Consider the following 19,633-nt stretch of genomic DNA (forward strand, 5'->3'; position numbering starts at 1 on the left):
AGAAAACGTTCTCATTGGTAGAAAATCAGACACCTCGCTGGCGTTTCACAACACAATTTTCATGTAAACAACTCCGACTGTCCTTGTTTACATGCAAAGCGCGCCGATACAAAATCCTGCCGGCCGGCCGCCCGACCGCATGCGACGCTAAGTTTTCGGCAGCTCGGCGGAAAAATAATCCATCCCCAGAAGAAATGTTACGCATGAAAATAACAACTACAACTTGCTTTCCTCGTTATATGAGTTTTTGAGGCCGTAAAATGTTTAAAACGGTTGAAATTTGCTCGAAAAAACGGCTCGAAAATCAGCGGCGAGACTGACAAAATGGCCGACGGTGTTTCACAATAACAGTGGTCAAAGGTCAAGATAGCACCCAAATGTACAAGATACATGTATTAAGTACATATTACAATGTGCTAAAACGAAACTTTAAAGGTATGAAAAATATTTTTTGGGCTACAACTGAAATAAAAATTCACTTGTATTTTAATAAGATTAATTTTCAAACATTACTGAGAAATTTCCCGAATTTATTGGTTTCTTGTGTTAGTGCGGTTGGATGCTGTGATTGTGAAGTCCCTAATACATGTGTACTAGATTGGGAGAATCAGATGAGATATTAGAAATTACCACGCTTAGTACCGCGACCCGAGTGTCTCTCAAAAATTGTTTTTGAGTGGAGTATAGACATGATCACATTTTTATTTGTTGAGCTGTGTCAATATGTGATTTGTTTGGGAAATAGGATTTGGTTTAGTTTTTAATATATCAATGTCAGTAACACCTTTGGGAATATTTGCTCCAAGTTCACTTGTTGAACTTGTGGAAGCACCGTTGGCCCCCTGTTAGGGGTCATCCGGGGAACCTATGCCCAATTTTTTTTTAAAATCAAGGGAACTAATACCATTTTTTATTAGATTTTGAAGTATTTGTCCGGGGGGTATGTTTATTCCGGGGGTATGTTTATTTGGCAGATGAGAGTAACATTATCCTTGCGCAAACGAAGAACATGGCGCACGTAACACCACCCGCATAAGTGTGCTGCCATGTAGAGGCGTGGCATTCCCACGGCGGCAGCCCTGTGATGAAGTGATGTAAAGGTGGCATTCTTTATTAAAACATTGTTGTTTGAGAGCTTTTGTGTTCTTTACATTTATTTTATAACATAAAACTTAAGTAGTTAACTAGAAGAAAACGTAATAGATATAAGTAGCAGATTTGAAGAAAATGATAACTTGGAAGTGTTGCCACTTGAATACTGATGGCGCCACCTGGCTTTTGACTCAGGTGGCAACATGCGCCACCTGGCTGAAAAAAGTATTTCGAGCCCTGTTGATGATGATGAAACATTGTCTGCCACATTTTAGCACCTAACATGTAATTAGAACAGCTTTTAAGTGTCTGTATCTGTCTATGCAAGTAGGTCATTCTTTTCACTGATGCTCTTTTGATAACTGGAGATAAAAGGAAAACACTATGAAAATGCAAAACCAACAGCTCCAGATCTGCTAACAATTTTATATGATTTTAGACCTTTTGTATTCAGCAATATTGAATAACGTTACAATAATAAATCAAAATTGCAGAGAAACATTACTGTCAGCCTGACTGGGTGTTACCTACGATAGGAAGACTAGAAATGTTGAGGTCATGAAAGGAATTTGCTTTGGCTATAAATATTATGAAAACAAACAAGCTTAAATGTGATATGTGAGGGTCTTGTAGAATTTTGTCACAATTTTCCAAGCAGTGGTGGTAGTATGAAGAATTTGAAGAAAGAAGAGCCTGCTCAGAAGAAGTAGTGGACTTTGCTTGGGGGTTCACCTGTTGTTCAACTCCAGTGATCGTTCCGTACCAGAGAAAACAATATTGTAGTGTGAAACCTTACCAATTATCACCCCTGGAAGTCTTTTGTCCTGGCTGACAATAATTACAGGATAATGACATCCTGCCAAGTCAGTATTGCTTAGTCATGTTTGCAAGTCTTTCACACATAGGTACTATCCCTCAGGGTAGCACTGGACAAGGGAGGTCACTAATTTTCTATTGTTAAATACAATGATTTGTAGTTGCAGTTTATGAGCTAAACTTGGAAAAGAGTTGTGGCCAAAAGCAAATTCACTTATTCAGGCAGCAAATTTAATAGAATTGATTCAGTTGTGTTATTTTAGTCTAATTTATAAATGGGTATCTTTACTATCTTACTGAATTTCATATATAAACAGTGAGCCTTACTGGAGTACATGTTCAAATGGCATTATATAATGAAGCTTGATAGTAATGGTATTGAGTCTATAGCTATCAACAGCTGTAAGCAACTTGCATGAAAAAAGCTAACTGGCAAGGACAGTAACTTGTGGAATGAATACTTTACATGCCCTACCCTGTTTGTACATGAACTTAACATTTGGGTTTGGCTCGAGCAAGTTTCTCTCTTATCTCTTTGGCTCAAGTTAAACTGACACTTTGGTGTATTTAAAGACTTGTATTTATAGGTTCTTCAGAGTCAATCAGTGACATGAACAAGCATGTTTCCGATGCTCTGATGCAATCCTTCCATGTCCAGTCCCACATGATGCAACCCTGCCTCCAGGCTAGATGTAGATGATGCAACCTTCCCTGCCCTCTACACCAAAGTGGACACCAAAAAAGTGTTTTGTTCAATTGTGCAACATGTTAAACACTTTGTAGCTGCATTTACTGTGAGAAAGAAGCCTCAAGACTAGACAGACCAAAATATTAAAGTTAGAGGGTACTGTCACATTGTCTGCTGTTTAGTTTTGTCTTGAAACAACCCTTCCCCCCAGTCTTTCTAGGTCAGAGTCCTTATCAACAGATTTATCAGTATAAATAGCTTGATGTCTTAAACCATGATACAATCTCTCTACTGTTAAATGCGATAAGCTGAAGCTTATCATAGGCTGTAAGATATGATAGTATTCTTGATTTCCTGTTGTCAGACTAAGAGAATGTTTCATAACCCCATACCAATTCTATTAGTGGTAGCATAGTGCTGTACCCTTTTAGTATGTTGTAATAGTCATTAGAATTGCTTTATGATTTATTCCATACGTTTGTTGAGACCAAAGCAGCACTCTGCAGCAGAATCAGTAAATCTTCACTCAATCTTTATTTTTCTGTCAAGATTTGTACACAGATGCTTTGTCCTTATCATTATAATAGACACCTTCTATGTTCCTTTTCTAGCTGTCACTACAAAGGTATACCAAACACTGTAGTTTTGTGCAACTTTGAAGGAAAATTTCCAGTCGAATAGTTCAGACCACATCAGAGGATTTTGCCCAACTGCAAGTGGCAGCTGTAGGTATTGCTAGGTAAGAGTATTTGTTGAACAAGAGGCAGTCTGCCATTGCTTCTGGCTAAAGACAGGCATTGATCCTTCTTTTGTCCCCACCTTAGCAAGCGAGGATAATTCAAAATCCACGTAGAGAGATCTCTTTGTCAACGAGAGCTTCATTTGCATGTCTGCGGACATTATATCCAATTTTAGACACAGTTTTTTTGGACACGAGTGCAAGTTCGTGGACACCTACACGCACACACGACGCACACACGTTGATGTTCCATTGTCGAACCTTGGCGCCAAGACAGGTTTGTTTTTTTTTGTTATTGGCCGCTGCCTGTCAGGTTTGTTTGTTTTGGAGCGTGCCGGCTTTCATGTCCCGATGAAAAGGCTACTGTTTCACCGTTTCTTCGTAAACATCATTCTGTCCCCAGGACCAATAGCAGGATAGATGACAACACCTGTTAGAAATGTGCTATGTGTATGAGATTTGTAGCCACAGTATCTATCAGATATATAAGTCAGAATGATATTACAGGTTGCAGCAAGATAAATCTTATGTGGCCAGGGTACAAGTTCCAATGTGTGGTGTTATCAGAACTGTACCATGTAATCTAATATGGCTGCTTTTGACACTAATACGAGTGGAGACACGCCCCTTTAGAGGTTGAGCCCCGCCCCTCCATCCGGTGGTATTGTCCAGTTCTACTCAAAGGAGCATAATGAAAGATAGAAAGCATTGAAGAAGAAAAAGAATCTTCAAACCTGTATTCTCAATAGAATAAGCAAATATCAGCAACATTCCAAAAATATGAGGCTGGCCAGGGGTAAGGACGAATCAAATATTTGTAGAAATCAGCATTAAAAACAGATTGAAGTCTACCCAGCGTCCATTATTTCCCCTCCACAAATCTTCAAAAAAGAATAGCCCTATTGTAGCATTTGTTCCGAACTTCTGAGGCATTCTAGCCTGGGTACCATCCTCCATAGTTACCGATGGCTCTAGTTGTATGTGTGGCATGTATTGAAGATGCTCACAGGATGGTGATATAATACTTGGTTTCGGATGTTATTGGACGCTGAGTGAAAGGAGTAAAAGATAAAAGTCTACTGAATGGAACCCTTGCTACCTGTATTACACACAGAAAGAACTAGCTTGAAATAGGAGCCAGCTTTTCATGTACGCTAGAATATGTTGCATCAATCATAGACATTTCATAGACATGTTAGTTTGATGTGCTGTAGTGTGATGTATTGTGTCGTGCCAGGAAGGCATACATGAAGGGAGATGTATAGGTAACATTCTTTCATTTATATTATTATAAACACGGGTACTGGGAGATGATATTTCAAAGCAGATTAATCTTGCAATTTTTTCTGGCTGCCTCATTTTTAATACATGGAAGCTCTTTTATTAATAAATGCTATACAATGTTAGGACTACAGATACTTTCTTCTGCATACGGTACCTGCACTGGCGCATATAACATTGAAAATTATCTGGACCAGACAAATTTTACCTGCATGCACCAGTCAGAATTTAGGAAATATGGATCATTCTAAAAACTTCTCAGAAACCATTGCCAAATTAGTTCTTTTACACTTCATTCCAAACGTACAATATTCGAGCTGTATATTAGTAAATTGTTATAAATAAGTTGTAATTGATATTATAAATTTTTTTGTTCCTCTGCTGATACCCATATTACTGCAGAAGAGTTGCACTAGATTTCTCATTTCAATGACCTACGTCTATAAGCTCCTTGATCAAAGCAAGGCAAGGAAACCTTGTCACGCTGGACACCACAGTGGGCACCATAACCTTGCTAATGAGTAGGGTAATTCACACCTACATGATAAGTAGTATGTGGATGATGTGGGGATTACCACCTGTGGGGTTCATTGATCTTTGCCACCTTCTTCTGTACCCTCCAAGCAGAGGTTCACAAAATGTTGACTTTATTTTTGATGTGTTTTAGGCATTTTAATAGGCTTTTGTTTTTTGTACTACTGGTATCTTTTTTATGGCAAACAGCTAACTGTCTTGCCAATTTGTATGCTATCTTGTCAATTTGGTACTGTTTTGAAGCCACCAAAAGATCTGCTTGGAGGTACTTCTGTAGATGTTGCTTGGAGAAACATGTTTTTGGTAGTGGAAGGGGAGGGCATGTGGTAAAAATCTGGCTGTTCCTCCCTGTATCTGCTTGGAGATGATTGCAAAGGTTAACTCTTGCATTCAGGATTCTCTTGATACAAAGGCTCATGGGTAAAAGGGACCGCCTTTTATTGGGCTATACAAGAAGGAAATCCCTCTTTATCACCCATCAGTCGATCAGCAATAAAAAGTAGTGGTTGATTCCCTTGTAATTTCAGATTCCCCTAGATCATACCATAGTACATGTAGGTACAAAATAAACAATCATTGATTTTTTTTCCATTGATAGAAATCTTTGACATGTGAGAGAATACAAAATCAGGTCAGCCCAACCCCCAATCCTGCATAACAATGTGGGCAGCTAACTGTATTGCTGATGCTAAGTGCAGGGAAGAGATGGTCCTTTTGCAGATAATCGGTCACAGCAGATTATAGTTTATACTGCTGATGGTCCAGTTGTAGGAGACTATGATTTATAGGAGATCTATGGGCTTGTATAACGTGTTGACAGTAAAATGGTATCGTTTATGATAGGATAAGGAGTTGTAGGCAAGGTTGTGTATAGAATTCCTTAAGTGTTGTTAAGGGCTGGATCATGGAACATTTTTGAAAGGCAACAGATATACCGTTACTGGTCCTCCTGTGGCCATGCAATGTTGAAAGAAATATACGCTTTCAATAACAGCAAGGCAGTTTGATTCAGACCTCCTTTATAACAGTCATAGTTTATGAGGCTTAGTGTTATCGAAGAAGGATGCATTTGTTTGTTATGTTCTGAACATGAATGTAGGTTTAGTCTGTCTTTCTTTAGAGTCTGGGGAGTTGGCTGAACCTGCTAGTATTACTATTCGTCATGTAATCCAGGTCACAAGACAAGTTATCTTCCCTGGTATTGCCCCTTCCAAAGTACCATACAATCTCAGCATCCTGAGGCCCTCTCCAAGCAGAGGTTGATTGGGAAGACATTGTGACCTTCTATGTTCCGTTTCCTTTTAACAGCCAACTCAAGCAAAGCCTTCAACAGTCCAGGGCTCTCATGCACTCTCCCCTCAGGTCCGATCATGAACCTTGGCTGATGGAAAACAAGTGCATTTGAAAAAAGCCAGGATTTCAGCTGGCTCTGTCACATGTTGTACATCTTAGTTGTAAGAATCAGCCTAATGATGGTTAACCCTAACCCTTACGAAAAAAATTTGAGCTGGCTAGAATCCTGTTGTCCATAGAACAGAACCGTGGCACAGATATAAAGACATAGGGATGCTTTACGTTACTGCCACTTCAACCATTGTGTTGTTGTACATGCATGTATAAACGTGGGTGGTAGGTTGTTCCTGCACACAGAAGCTGTATATCTGAGACCTCTGACCTACCGGTAGGTTAATGCCTCCTGAAGAAAAGCATAATAGGCCAGCTAGCTGTTTACGAGGAGGGTTTCAACATGAGTGGAACTGCCGGGATGACGTCAATGGGATTGACATAATGTGTGTACGTGTGCAGCGTGATGCCTTCATTGACAGTACATTGCAGCAGGAGATATGTGTAGCAGTATTCAATGATTGTAGGACTGGAAGTGTGAACATGAGCAGTCAAACCTGACACAGCATCACAGCCCATTTGTCACTTGTCAAGGAGGAGGTACAGCCCCTGAGAGAGGCGTAGAACCATAAAAACAATGGCTGAAGGAATTCATAAAGGAGACAAAATATTTATCAATAATTTGCTGCCTCAAAAATTATCTGTTCTTACATTTTGACAATTGAAACAACCTGAAAAATATTTTAGATCCTCTTCAATGACTGTGTCACAATCCAGCAAATGCCTTCGTCACATTCTCACAATGTCATTTTTTCTGTCCTTATTTCGCATGTCTGAACAGTTAGTATGATACATATTAGATTCTGAGCAGGTAAAATTTGTCTGGTGCAGGTAATTTTCAATGTTACATGCACCAGTACAGATATGCAGAAAATAAGGATATCTATCCCTGCCAATGCATCCCATGTAGTGTTATTGGCTCATATCATCAATAGGACAATCTTTTATAGTCGTAAGGACTCACTGTAAACTGTCACATCTATCAACTGTAATAGGCATTTATTTATACATTGAGACATGGACAACAAAAAGGTAGAAAGTAGATTTCCCCTCACTACACCCATTTAGAGATTACAGATATTGATTTCTGCTATTCTTGTTGCAGCATGTACAAAGTACTGCATATGATTATTAATATATTATAGAGTAATATTTTAAGCTACATTAAAGTTACACAGTTACCTAGCCATGGAGAATTCTTTGAATATCTAGAGTAATCCTTCTATCTTGTCCGTTTTTCCCATTTTTGTTTCATATAAAGTCAAAACGTCTGACTAACTCTGTGACACGGAAAATTTAACTCACATTGCCCAGTCCTCATACATATTCAGGACTTGTTTGTGAAAGCTGTCCTAGATTCTCCTGATCCAGATTACGCCTAATTGCATAGTATATTAAGTAGCTCAACTAATTCCGTGGCTCTGTGGAGGTGGATTATTATTTAGGGGAAATTGAATTTTGTATGAGAAATTTCCCAAAGGCTCAGACGCCAACAGCACACTGGGACTTCCATATTTGGGTTCTTGGCCTGTGAACATCTAGGGGTCTTACTAGTACTTAGTTTTCCCAAGGACATTATATTTGGTTTTCCAGAATCTCGGTATTGTTTTTGTGTACTGTATACTTTTTATCATATATGCATTTGCTGATTTTTATGGGGACAGTAATTTTTGGAGAAAAAAGGATGTTTTTGTATGTCCTTTCGTATCCTTCCAAGATACATTTATGTTTTTTCGTTAGGGTATACATTCCTATAACCATTGGACAGGTGCCAGCATACTGATGGCCATCTGAACCAACCAGTGACGCCAGCAAATGTTAAATCATGTTGAATAGTAGTCCTCTCCTGAATTGTAGAAGGCAGTTCAATTACGCCACGCTGAAGAAATCGTCCCTCTGCCATTACCAGCAAGTCTTGGTGGGCGTTTTCCCATCTGGAATAGGCAGGCACGGTCCATAGCATTCCGCCTTGATGGTTTAGTTCCAGAATTGGAGTTTCAATTTGTTGTAGATAGAAATGTGCCTCTGTCTAGGCTTTAGCTTGGTGGAAAAACTATTCATGCACCGGTTGCAACAACAACAAGCACAATATTTGAACTTTTAAATTAAATGTGCATTTTTATATATAGATGGAACATCTAGGAAGAAAAGTACTGTCTTCAACTGTTCAGGACAAAATGTGTGCATTTTTGAAGGCTCCATTTTTCAGTTGATTCCAAACCAGAATCTTTTTTTTGCAAATCAGAACAAAAAAATAAAGCTGGCAAATCTGTGAACCAACAAAGTAAATTAGTGTGGCCTGAAGTAAAGTAAGGTCACTGGTGAGCAACAACACCTCTGAATCAAACTCTCAACCCTCTGGTTCAGAGGCAGGGTTACTGACCACTGAGCCACACATGCTCCACTGTGAATGCAGTGAAGTGTGAGTGGATGAACAAGTACGTTTGCAGTTTGACCTTCTATATATCAACAAGGTCAAAGTCACCTCCGTAGCCTTCTGTCATAAGTGATATAATTTTCTTTACGTCTTAGGTTGAAACTTTAAAGGATTTAGCAAATGGCTCGAACATGTTGAAAAATTAGTGCAATATGGACTTCAGAGATAAGGTTCTAGAGTCACACACGTTTACCTGACATGACTTTTACATACTGGTAATCGGTGCGGGGTCGCACAATTCAGTGCAACGATTTCTGTTCTGTCGATTTTAGCTCACGCCAACACAAAATTACTCAGCTTCATGTTCCATTTCACAGTATATCAACTGTTATAAAAGCTATTAGTGTCACCACACAGATTTGTTAATGAAAGATCTGTCATTTTCTGTAGTGGGTGGGTGGGTCAACAGCACTGGGGGGCCCTGGCCATTCTTTATGTAAATTGACTGTTAATGATGTCGTTCTTAGTCAGGGAAACGTATTAGGAGGAGGTGGTTGGTCAGGAGGGAACATAAGATATATGAACAGGGAATATGGATTAGGAAGCAACATGGATTAGCATGTGGTTAGTACTAATAAAAGAGATATACAATGTAGGTAGATTAACATAAACAAAGAAGATCATCCTAACTGAAGCCAAGACACTTTGCGTTCACACTCGCAGTTTTGGCCGAATCGAATCTGCCGCAATCGTCTTAAACTCTTGAAAGTGGTTTATTTTGGAATCGTTTCGGAGAAAATCTATCCGATTTGGAGCGTCCACACTGCAAAAGAAAATGAATCGGTTTGAAGAATTCTGTATCAATTTGACGAATAATCCGGATTTTTTTATAGTTTGAATGAGATCTTAGGGAGCAAACATATAATCCCCAATATACAAATAGGATGGCACCCAGCCAAGGGATTTGGGTCTCAGAGATTTTTCCCAGTGGAAGGTATTATGAATTATGGCATGCCATTCATCATGTACATGATGTACCTACCGAAAATGAACATGCCAATAAAGACTGTCACAATGTACCTTGCCTCTCTTGGTACCTTCGGACTATTAGGAAGGTTGTCAATCACTCACAGCACATTGAGGTGAACTGATTTGGGTCACATCAGATCGAAAGTTCTTTGAGAGATGTTTGCAGTGATTTCGTGTGACGACATTAGTCCATGCTTTGGAAGATGCAGCGTCGCTTTCATGCTTCTGCTTTTCAGGCTACAGCAATGTTTATATATAGAGCGGAAGGAAAAAGTAATAAAAGAAGATGCCAGCTTGGTTTTAAAACACAGCTTCCCTAACTCAGCCACTGACATTGGCACAAAATGGAGTCTGCTAACACGATATATATATTTAGAACCAAAATTCAGTTAGTATTCCGGAGGCTATGTCAGAATTGTAAAGTTTTAATGCAATAGGCTGCAAAAAAGCAAGTAACTAAATCAATATATATACCTGGTAGCCTAGGGAAAGTTGTAAATTGTAGAACAGTGCTGCATGTACACTCACTCAGGGCAGCAATCCTCCGTGATTTGTGTGGAAGAAGATGGAACAGATTACACATTTGTACGCAGTACCTGTGATGGGGTTAGTTGGAGGTCACCAGTGTCTGGGAGGGGATTTTTTTTCGTCAGGGAAACTTACTGTTTATTGTCCTTTGTTACCATTCTTTGCTACGTAGTTAGTGTATCGTGGAAGGAATAGTCATGGAGGTCGATTTTGCTGCAGCTATAAACATTGAGGAAGGCGGAATGGATCAGGTGTTGCAGGTACCCTTCCTATTCAGCTGTTTCAGTTGTCAGCTTTTGCAGGTGTGTTTAAAAAGTAGTATATTCTCAGCCCTATCTCTGCAGTTTTGTTGTGAACGTACTGGTTGGATTTACATGTACAGTAGCTTAGAATTAGCATTGACATCTTTGGTAGTACAAGCGCCCTAGCTTGTATGTCATGTATAACTTGTTCTGTATTTACATTATCATGTTACAGAACTGTACAAGGGAGTGCTATATGAATAATAGCAAAGTTATGCCTGTTATGTTAGGTTGTCGTCTGTGATCTATCAATTTTTTATGAGTTGATTGTTGACAACAATGTTGGTTCTTTTGTGGGTCAATTTACTGGCAGAGCTAAATTGGATAGGGTAGTGCTGCATGCACAGGTTTTATGATGTGTATTCAATTCAAATGTCACGAAAAAATTAGACATCTAGACTTCGGTAGGTTTTTTTTTTCTTGCTTTGTCTGTGTGATTGTGATAGTCCCAACAATGGACCTTGCATCAGGTATTTGACATTGATGTCAATGTACATGCAAGACTTGTAGTGTCGACAGTAATAATTACACTACCAAAAATCTACAACACAAATCATTAGCCTCAGGGAGAAAGATGTTTATTTGGATGCTGTGACATGCCCATTTCCAATGATTCAGATCTTGAATTTTGTCAGGTGAAGCAAGGGTATCCCTTTACAAATATTAAAAATCATATCACTTGTTTTTCCAACAACTCACACATTTTTTTTCTCAAAAAGTGAGCAATTAAAGTGTTTTTGTTTTTCTGGCTGATAGCCAATAATAGTGCTCTTATCTGTTTATCTCCTGGGCAGAGAAGGCTTATAAGGCAGGGCCTGTTGTCTACTGATGTAAACAAGACTCTTGTGACTCGAAAACACACAACTTTGGGTACTCAACATGGTTCAATATACTTCAATGTGAACAAATACTTTGACGGTTAATAGGACCCATTCTCCAAAACAACCTTTACAAAAGTTGGTAATTGAGAACATAACATTTGAATTTTGGGGTGACACGCAGTAAAAGACCTTCAACATGGTTGAATACTGTACAGTATATTTCAATGTGAACAAACACTTTGAAGGTCATTGGACCCATTCTCCAAAACAACCTTCACAAAAGTTGGAAATTGAGAACATGACATTTGAATTTGGGGGTGACACGCAGTATAACAACAGCCGGATGTCATTTGCCAGTGGTTTTTCGGTTGTTGACGCACTTTTGGGGGTGTGTTGGAGGTGTGTGACGTGTTGTCCAATAGGAGGACCTGCCCTGAAGCCATGCCTCCTGAACTTTCAGCTGATGCAACACCTAAACTAGATCAGTCCGGAAAACAAAATTTGGAATGGGCGAATGCTCCTATTTTGTCATGGACAATATACGCATTGTCCGTCAGACAGTTTTATGTTCAAGTTCAAGAGGAAAGTGGTTACAAGATGTTTTCCCTGACAACATAGCACACATTGGTGAGGAGTTCAAGTTCGGACGGAAAAACTTGAAGAGGGTAAGAGTTCTGAGTAGTGTTATGCATGACTGGCTTCACGCGAATGGTTGGGTGAGCGCAGTGTCCTTGGTGAGTGTCTTCCCATGTCAGGCGATGAATTATACACGTTAAGACATGGAACAAGTAAATATGAACTCTTCACGGGTTTTATTGTATCCAAGTGGGCTGGAAAATGTGGTATATGTCTGTTATAATAATATACATGTATGAGGATTGGCTTTCCTATAGCTAACAGTATAATTAAGTAATTTGGGGGAATTTGTGCTTAAAAACACTCAACAGACCAACAAAATTAGATCAGGTCTTGGCAAGAAACATTTCATAAATATTCATCAGGACAGAACCATCAGACAGTGGTTGTTATTTGTTCCATTCTTTATCACTTAGCTGCTATGAAATTTGTTTACTGTATACACTATTTCATGAATTTTATGTACTGTTAATCTGTTACTAATGACTTTGTCCTTGGATGTACTAAATTGCTGTTTGTTCGTCATCACCTATAAAGTTAGAAGGACACACCTACATAAACAGGTTCTTGTTTTTCACTTGAGCGTGAATTTTCCCCAAAAGTTGTACTTTGAGCCACCTGGATTCTTTGATAGAAACCATTGCATTTTTTTAGTCATGGACAATAGGTATATGTCCTTGTACTGGCTATAAATTTGTCACTGGTGCTTTCAAGTCTGAATAAAGACGGTCTAGACCACCGAGAAGAAGACAGATAGAAGACATTCAGAGAAAAGCTGCAATAAATCAGATTGTTACGTAGGAATAAAGGAGCTGGCTTACATTTATACACATACAATATGTCATGTTTTGTACTCTTGAGTGGTGCAAGACTCTTTGAGTGGAAGTGGACCATGGATTACAATGGGTTATAGACAGTGTGATAGAGGTACAATTGTACATGTGTCGTATGTAAGTCCCTGGTTATCATAGGATCAACTTCATTGCAAATTTTGATCTGGATGATATTCATGTATTCAAGGATGTCTCACACAGAAAAGGTAGGTTAACAATCTTTGATATGTGGTAGTTTCATTCTGTTCATCCCCAGATAGACATTACTTTTAGTCCCAGACAGGGCTAATTAAATCTATAAAATGTCTGGTCCGGTAAGAACAGCTACATGTAATTTGGAACCTGTTAAAGTTTTATGAAGTCAAGCATTGCAAGAACTTTTTATGTTACATTATGACATAGATACAGATAGGGTTGATGTTCTTTCAAGTGACATACTAGACTTCACTGAACATCCAATAGCAATCAAAATGGATGGCATCCTACATATGTAGTGCTCTTAAAATTGGCTGAGGGAGTACAGTTATATTTTATCACAAGGAACACAGAGTATAGAAAATGGAAACAACCACCATCTTTGTACTACGCTTCAATGGCTAACTTGTTTTGCTGGATCATCAATTGTTTCTCACAACACAGGTAGATACTGTTACCTGGACAGAGGTGAGCCCAGGCGTTTTGTATTTTACCCCACAGGAAGATATTGTTACCTGGGCAAAGACAAGGTCAGGTGTGTAGGAAGTCTGGCCTTTGTTATGCAAATCATTAGACGTGTGGCCAGGTGTTTTGTCACCCTGTTCAGGTATTGTCCGCTCCCCTGGTAAGTTTCCATGATTAGCGCACTTTGCAGCAAGCCTCTCTGGCTCTTTGAAAGGGTTCTTTGTACGGCCTGGCCAGTGTGGAGCCAGTGTAATTATCTGGTACTCAGCCAGGAGACTAGTGGAGGAGAAGAGATGCCCTTTTTGCTTTTACAGAACACATAAAGTAAGACCCACTCAGACAGCACTTTGAAAATGTACAGTAAAGCTTCCAAATGTGTATAGACCCAGTATTACCATCACAACTTCTACTGAAGAGCTATTATAGAAAAAGGAGACAAACACTTTGGGTACTGAAGTTGGCTAGCAAATGTTTACTGAAGTTCAAGTAAAAGCTATATAGCCACGACTTTGTTTAACTCTTCTGTTTGTACAAATATATTTGAAAAAGTCCTTCACAAATGGAACTACGTGTATAACTACTGTCTTGCTCCCCTAGATATATATTGACTTTCGTGTCACAGACTAAGGATTTTGCACGTACGTGTAATCATTAGCAGCCATGTATAGCCACAGTAACTAGGATCAGGTCTGGTAAAAGAGTCAGGGTTTCTTGTTATGTATAGGCTTATAACAGGAGGTACATTATGTAGTTGATTTGTGAGGACAGTGATAAAGGTGCATGCAAAGCCTTGGGGTCTCACACCAGATAAGAAGCCAAGATAATGACCACTGATTGTACCTAGGAGGCAGAGAGAGTGCCTCCAAGCAACTTGACTCTGTCACCCCAGCTCTAAGCTCCTTAAAGCACAGAAGCTGTCTGACCCTTGCTAATGGGGTCGGCAATGTTTGAGTAGGTGTCTGCTGGTCACAAGTGACAGTTAGTCTGAACTAACACTCAGTTCAGAAGCTGCTGTTTGCGAAAAGATTCCAACACTAGCTTGTTAGTCCCAACTTGAACCTTGTAAGGGTTGTTCGAAAGTATACAATGTAGCAGACACCTTGGGCCAGTTAGTTTGAAGAGACTTCACCTGTTCCCTTTAAGAAATTGGAAACTTTAGAGTTCCTTTTAAAGTCTTTGTCAGACTGAATGTCTTGTGAGTTATCCAGGTCAGGCCGGTATTCAAACTGTGTTACTCTTTAAGTGCATTAAACATGAGAAATGACCTGACCTTCGGTTTAACAGCAAAGGCCGGTTAACAAACCTCCGGCTTTGTGCTCTGCCCTTCCTTTAAGTTATACATTACATCCCCAGTTGACAGTCCTGCTTGACAAATTGGTGGAAATGTGCAGAAATCAGTGGACATTGCCAAGGAAGCACAAACACTGGGAACAAGTGTTCTCTTGTCTAGGTGATCGGATGTAGTGCAAACAGGTCGTGGTGCCCTTCAATGCCTATTATTGGCTTACATTACAGGGGGCGGGTCTTTGAGAGAAAGGAGGGTATCAGCTGATACACCTGAAAACCTATATATAGCGATCAGGTGGTGTGTTGACTGGCCGTGTCCCAAATTTGTGCCCTGATTTTTAAATGGTCTTTAAAAGCCCTAGAGCAGAATGGTTGTCAGACTACTGTAAGTTGTGTAAGGCATCGGCAGATCGTGGACGTACTGTGTGTTCTTGTCAAAAACTTCGCCATTGGAAGGAAGGAAAGAGGAGTAACAGTGGAGTCCACTGTTGGAGGCAGAAGTCCCTCCGAATGCAGGGCAGAGCACAACGGAGAGCAGGCTTGGACGCACGGTGGAAAACTCAGCCTGGAATCAAAGATGCGTTGTTCTGCCTGTAGCTGTATGGTGGTAGGTAATATCTCTGTGTCTTGGAAGTTCTTTTGTGTTGGCAGAAGTCATTCCTTGTCAAAGACTGGAGTTCAAAAATCTGGGAATGTCTGATTTCTTGTGTTGAAACTACAGTTCAAACTTCCTTCATAATTTGTCTCTGTGTCTGTTGAGAGAAATGTAACAAGTGTTTGTGACAGGTGTATTTGCTATACATGACTGTTTTTGCACTATATAAGCTTTGATCATAATTATTATTATATTGTTTAGTTGAGGGAAACAGCCAGTGAATTTCAGTTGAAACAAAAACAACCGTGAAAAATGTTTCAATCTTACCTCCTTATTTTTCAGAGACATTTTAAAGCTCCAGTAACCAAAGTGCCAAATAGACTAGACATTTTTAGGATGTTAGTAAGAATGTTATCAAGCTATTTTTCAGTGCATACAATATATGCTAGCATATATAATGACTTTATGTTACAGATGAACATTTACAGTCAATCTACTTCAGCTGGGTTATCAAAACCAAGAGCAATGCTAGTTAACCACTGGTTGCATCAGCCAATCTGTGTTTGTTTGATTTGCCTTTTGTTCATATTTGATTTGTGATGTCAGCATACATGTAGTACAGTCCATCCTTTATTGACTAGTCTGTCTCCAGTAGGAATATCATGCGTATACATTATGATATTTTCATCATTCCAGTTTTGGCAACACAATATGCCCATTCAGGAGAAAATTGCTGCTGTAAGTGAACTTTTTCTTGGCTAATGATTTCAGCCCTACAATAGAAGGTTATACTACAGACTACAGCCCAAAACAGTGGGCTTCTGTTGTGGTCATAATAGCGGATTGTGAGCGGATTTTGTATTTGCATAAGCAGGTCCTGTTGGGTAGAATTTGACCTCTAGTAGCCCCATGCACGAAATGAACATCACCTGACAGGTTAAATCAGCCTTGTTTTAACCTTGAACGTGCTAAATCACCTGTGAACATGCTGAACTTTGCAATAATGATTGAATAGCTTCTTTTTTTTTAATGGAGTGGTTCAATGCAAAGCCTATACGACCACTTCTCGGCATTGAACTAGAATTATGAGAGAAACATGGCTATGTCAAGAGATGGCGGTGAACGTTTGATTTGAAAGCCTGTAGATTGTAGGTTAGTGGGAAACACTTGTCAGGAAGGGAATTCCTAAGCTTGGCCGTACGGAGAAAGAAACTGTCACTGTAAAAAGATTTCGAACAAGGAATTTGGACGGCGAAGCTGGTACCATGCCAAATAGTTAAACTTATACTTCAGTGTTTCACATTTAGTATTGCCGGAAGAGAGACCATTGTTTGATGACAGAAGGTCACCAGTTAGTTTGCAGTTTACTGCGACAATTAACCTAAGGCAACACCAATTTAATTTGTTGTTTCTCGGATGCGCCCTGTCCATTTTTTTCTGATTTGCAAAAAAAATTTGTGTGTGTGTGGGTGGGGGGGGGGTTCTAAATCAACTGCAAAATGGTCAATGAAAGACATATTTTGGCCCCAACAGTTGAAGAAAGTCCTTTTCTTCCTAGCTGTTAAAGTTTTTCAATGTAACAATGCAATTTTGTTTCATTAAAACTTCAAAATCTATAATTGTTTAGATTATAAACCAGTCTGGTATGTTCACTTCATGGCTCATATTGTAACATTTCCGGCTATTATGGGATGCCTTTGCCTGTTTTTTCTTCTTTTTTCGCCCTGTCGCTTCATTTTTTTTTAAAATCCGAGAAACAACAAATTAAATTGGTGTGTCCTAATGTACCTGAATGTAGAGTTTACAACAGCTATTGATGCAGACTATGGGAACAGATGTGATTACTTCTGAACGATTTCACTGTCACAGTCATTACCTTCGTTGTTAGATCATATATCATGATGTTGAAAAGCACCTCTATTGCCGTCGAAGTAGACTGAAGAGACTGTCTGCCCTCTCAGACTGTACACAAGCTATTACAGGCTTGGTGGTACGTGTGTAAACAATGGTGTTTTGCCCGATACAGGTTTTTTGTTTCCGAAGTATATGCAGTTTACAATGCTGCAGGACACTCATCATTTAAAACATGCTACTTACATATACGTTATGGGTGGGGGCATCTGAACAACATGTATTTATTGTCTTTCAATAAAACACAATGGTGTGTCCTTCAATTTTTATAATATGCACAGTCACTATCTGAAACATCGATTGCCTTCACACAATGGGCAATGTACACCTTTCTTTTATTTTATGGCCTATTACTTGTATATTACACTAGTAAGTGCAAAATGTACATACACTTGTGCCTTAGATTGCTGGTGAAGTAGGTGATTTAGTGGTATATGGGCAGTATAGGGCTGAGATTGTCCCTATAAAGTGGAAAAGTATGGAGCTTTCCATAGAAAGTGGAAAATTGAGAAATTCAGGAAGATTGAATTGTCCAGGAAGTAGCCCATATCCAAGACATTCGAATTCTCGGCAATACATATTGCCAAGGCTTGATATACGTGTATGTGTTATCATTGCCACAATGTCATAAGGGAGATATATAAATTCTCAAGCAGCAATAATTGGAATGCTCTCCAGCAGTGCAGAAAAATTTAACAAGTCCCCACTACACAAGACTCCTCATGGTCTGCACATGATGCAGGGGATTTTCCCAAATGGTTTTTTACAAAATGTATTTAGGAATTAACTACCTCTTGTTGCAATAGATGATCGCTGTGTTCTAGCCAACCTGAAAGTCCTTCCCGTCATCTCTATTTTCTTTGAGGCAACATCAATTCGAGCACTAAAAATTCTGAAATCTTAACCCTCTGAAATGCTATTTCCTGCATTTCGAGGGGCAAATGTTGCTCAGCTGATACACTAAGCTTAGTTCATTTACATCTCATTCCGTATCTTAACACTCTAATTTTTGTCTGTCAAAGATGAGGGATTGGGCAAAATTTTTGTCCGTCACGCCTGCAAAATTCCATCATAATAATTATGGAAAAACGGATGCTGGATGATCGTCTGGTAACTCATTGACACAGTGTAGAGGTCGGTCCTCTGACATTGGAAAAGCACGAGGGGAGGCAAGATTAGCCTTCATAGCATGTCAAAAACTGGGGGTTTAGGGGGTCTTCGTGGTCTTTGGGAGCTTTTATGTGCTATTTTCTGATTGCATATAGACAACATAGCCGGCCTGGTTGAATTACCCCCATTTTTTTTAAAACTGGGCTAATCAGAAAACAGCCGAAGACCACCAAACCCCCCCAGTTCGATAAGCCTGCTACGGAGGCTAGGCAAGATGAAGTTACAGTTCTGCAGAGAGATATCGAAGAAGCTCATGAAAGATACATCAAACAGGGTCGTAATGGCCTGCCACCTTGGACGTGGCCCTGGTTATTGGAAAGTGTGCGATTTTCCTGGCTTCCTCATAACCCGAGCGGGTCACGTATCGATTAAGCCATCGTTGGGACATGATTATCTAGGGGATAGGATCAGGGTGGATCAGCTGCTTGTTGATTGCATACGGTAATGAAGAGTTGGGCTGAATTATTATTAGGAGGCAGGTAACACTATAGATTGGTTACTCTCCAAGCAGAGGTTTGGGTTTTGGGGGTATTTTTAGCGTGTTTTTAGGCTTTTTTATCGGGGTTTCTCTTTTGCACTGAATTTTTTTCCCCACCAAACCCAACTGGTGGGAAAAAAATTCAGTGCAAATGAGAAACCCCAATAAAAAAGCCTAAAAACACGCTAAAAATACCCCCAAAACCGAAACCTCTGCTTGGAGAGTATAGATTGGTAGGGTGACTGGATTACTCATTACCTATCCTTGTAGATTTGGCCATACAAATTTGATTTTACTGTGTAATTCCAGTAGTATTTAGTAGCATGTTGTAGCATTTTTTCCAAATCAATTTTCATCGTCAATCAACAATTTGATATGCCATTTATTTTAGCATGGTCCAAATCTTAATTGCCTACGTGAAAAAGGCAAACTAACAATGTCTCACTAGAATT

General features: G+C 39.4%; 1 protein-coding gene across 8 annotated transcripts in view; it reads left to right on the plus strand.

Moving 5' to 3' along the window:
- LOC109464656 (sestrin-1-like) overlaps positions 1-19,633 on the plus strand; it is a 56,919-nt gene that overhangs the window by 4,268 nt on the left and 33,018 nt on the right. The window contains exon 1 of one of the 8 annotated variants that reach the window (XM_019761686.1): positions 10,676-10,748. The exons of 4 other annotated variants lie outside the window; for them this stretch is intronic. In XM_019761686.1, coding sequence (XP_019617245.1) covers positions 10,686-10,748 — 63 coding nt within the window. In that variant the 5' untranslated portion in view covers positions 10,676-10,685. Of the gene's footprint in view, positions 1-10,675; positions 10,791-12,076; positions 12,277-15,338; positions 15,635-19,633 lie in introns of those variants that run through there. 3 more of the 8 variants (XM_019761684.1, XM_019761683.1, XM_019761689.1) reach the window with 3 other exon arrangements.

Source organism: Branchiostoma belcheri, unplaced genomic scaffold (genome assembly GCF_001625305.1).
Source record: "Branchiostoma belcheri isolate BF01 breed outbred unplaced genomic scaffold, Haploidv18h27 scaffold14, whole genome shotgun sequence".
Lineage (NCBI taxonomy): Eukaryota > Metazoa > Chordata > Leptocardii > Amphioxiformes > Branchiostomatidae > Branchiostoma > Branchiostoma belcheri.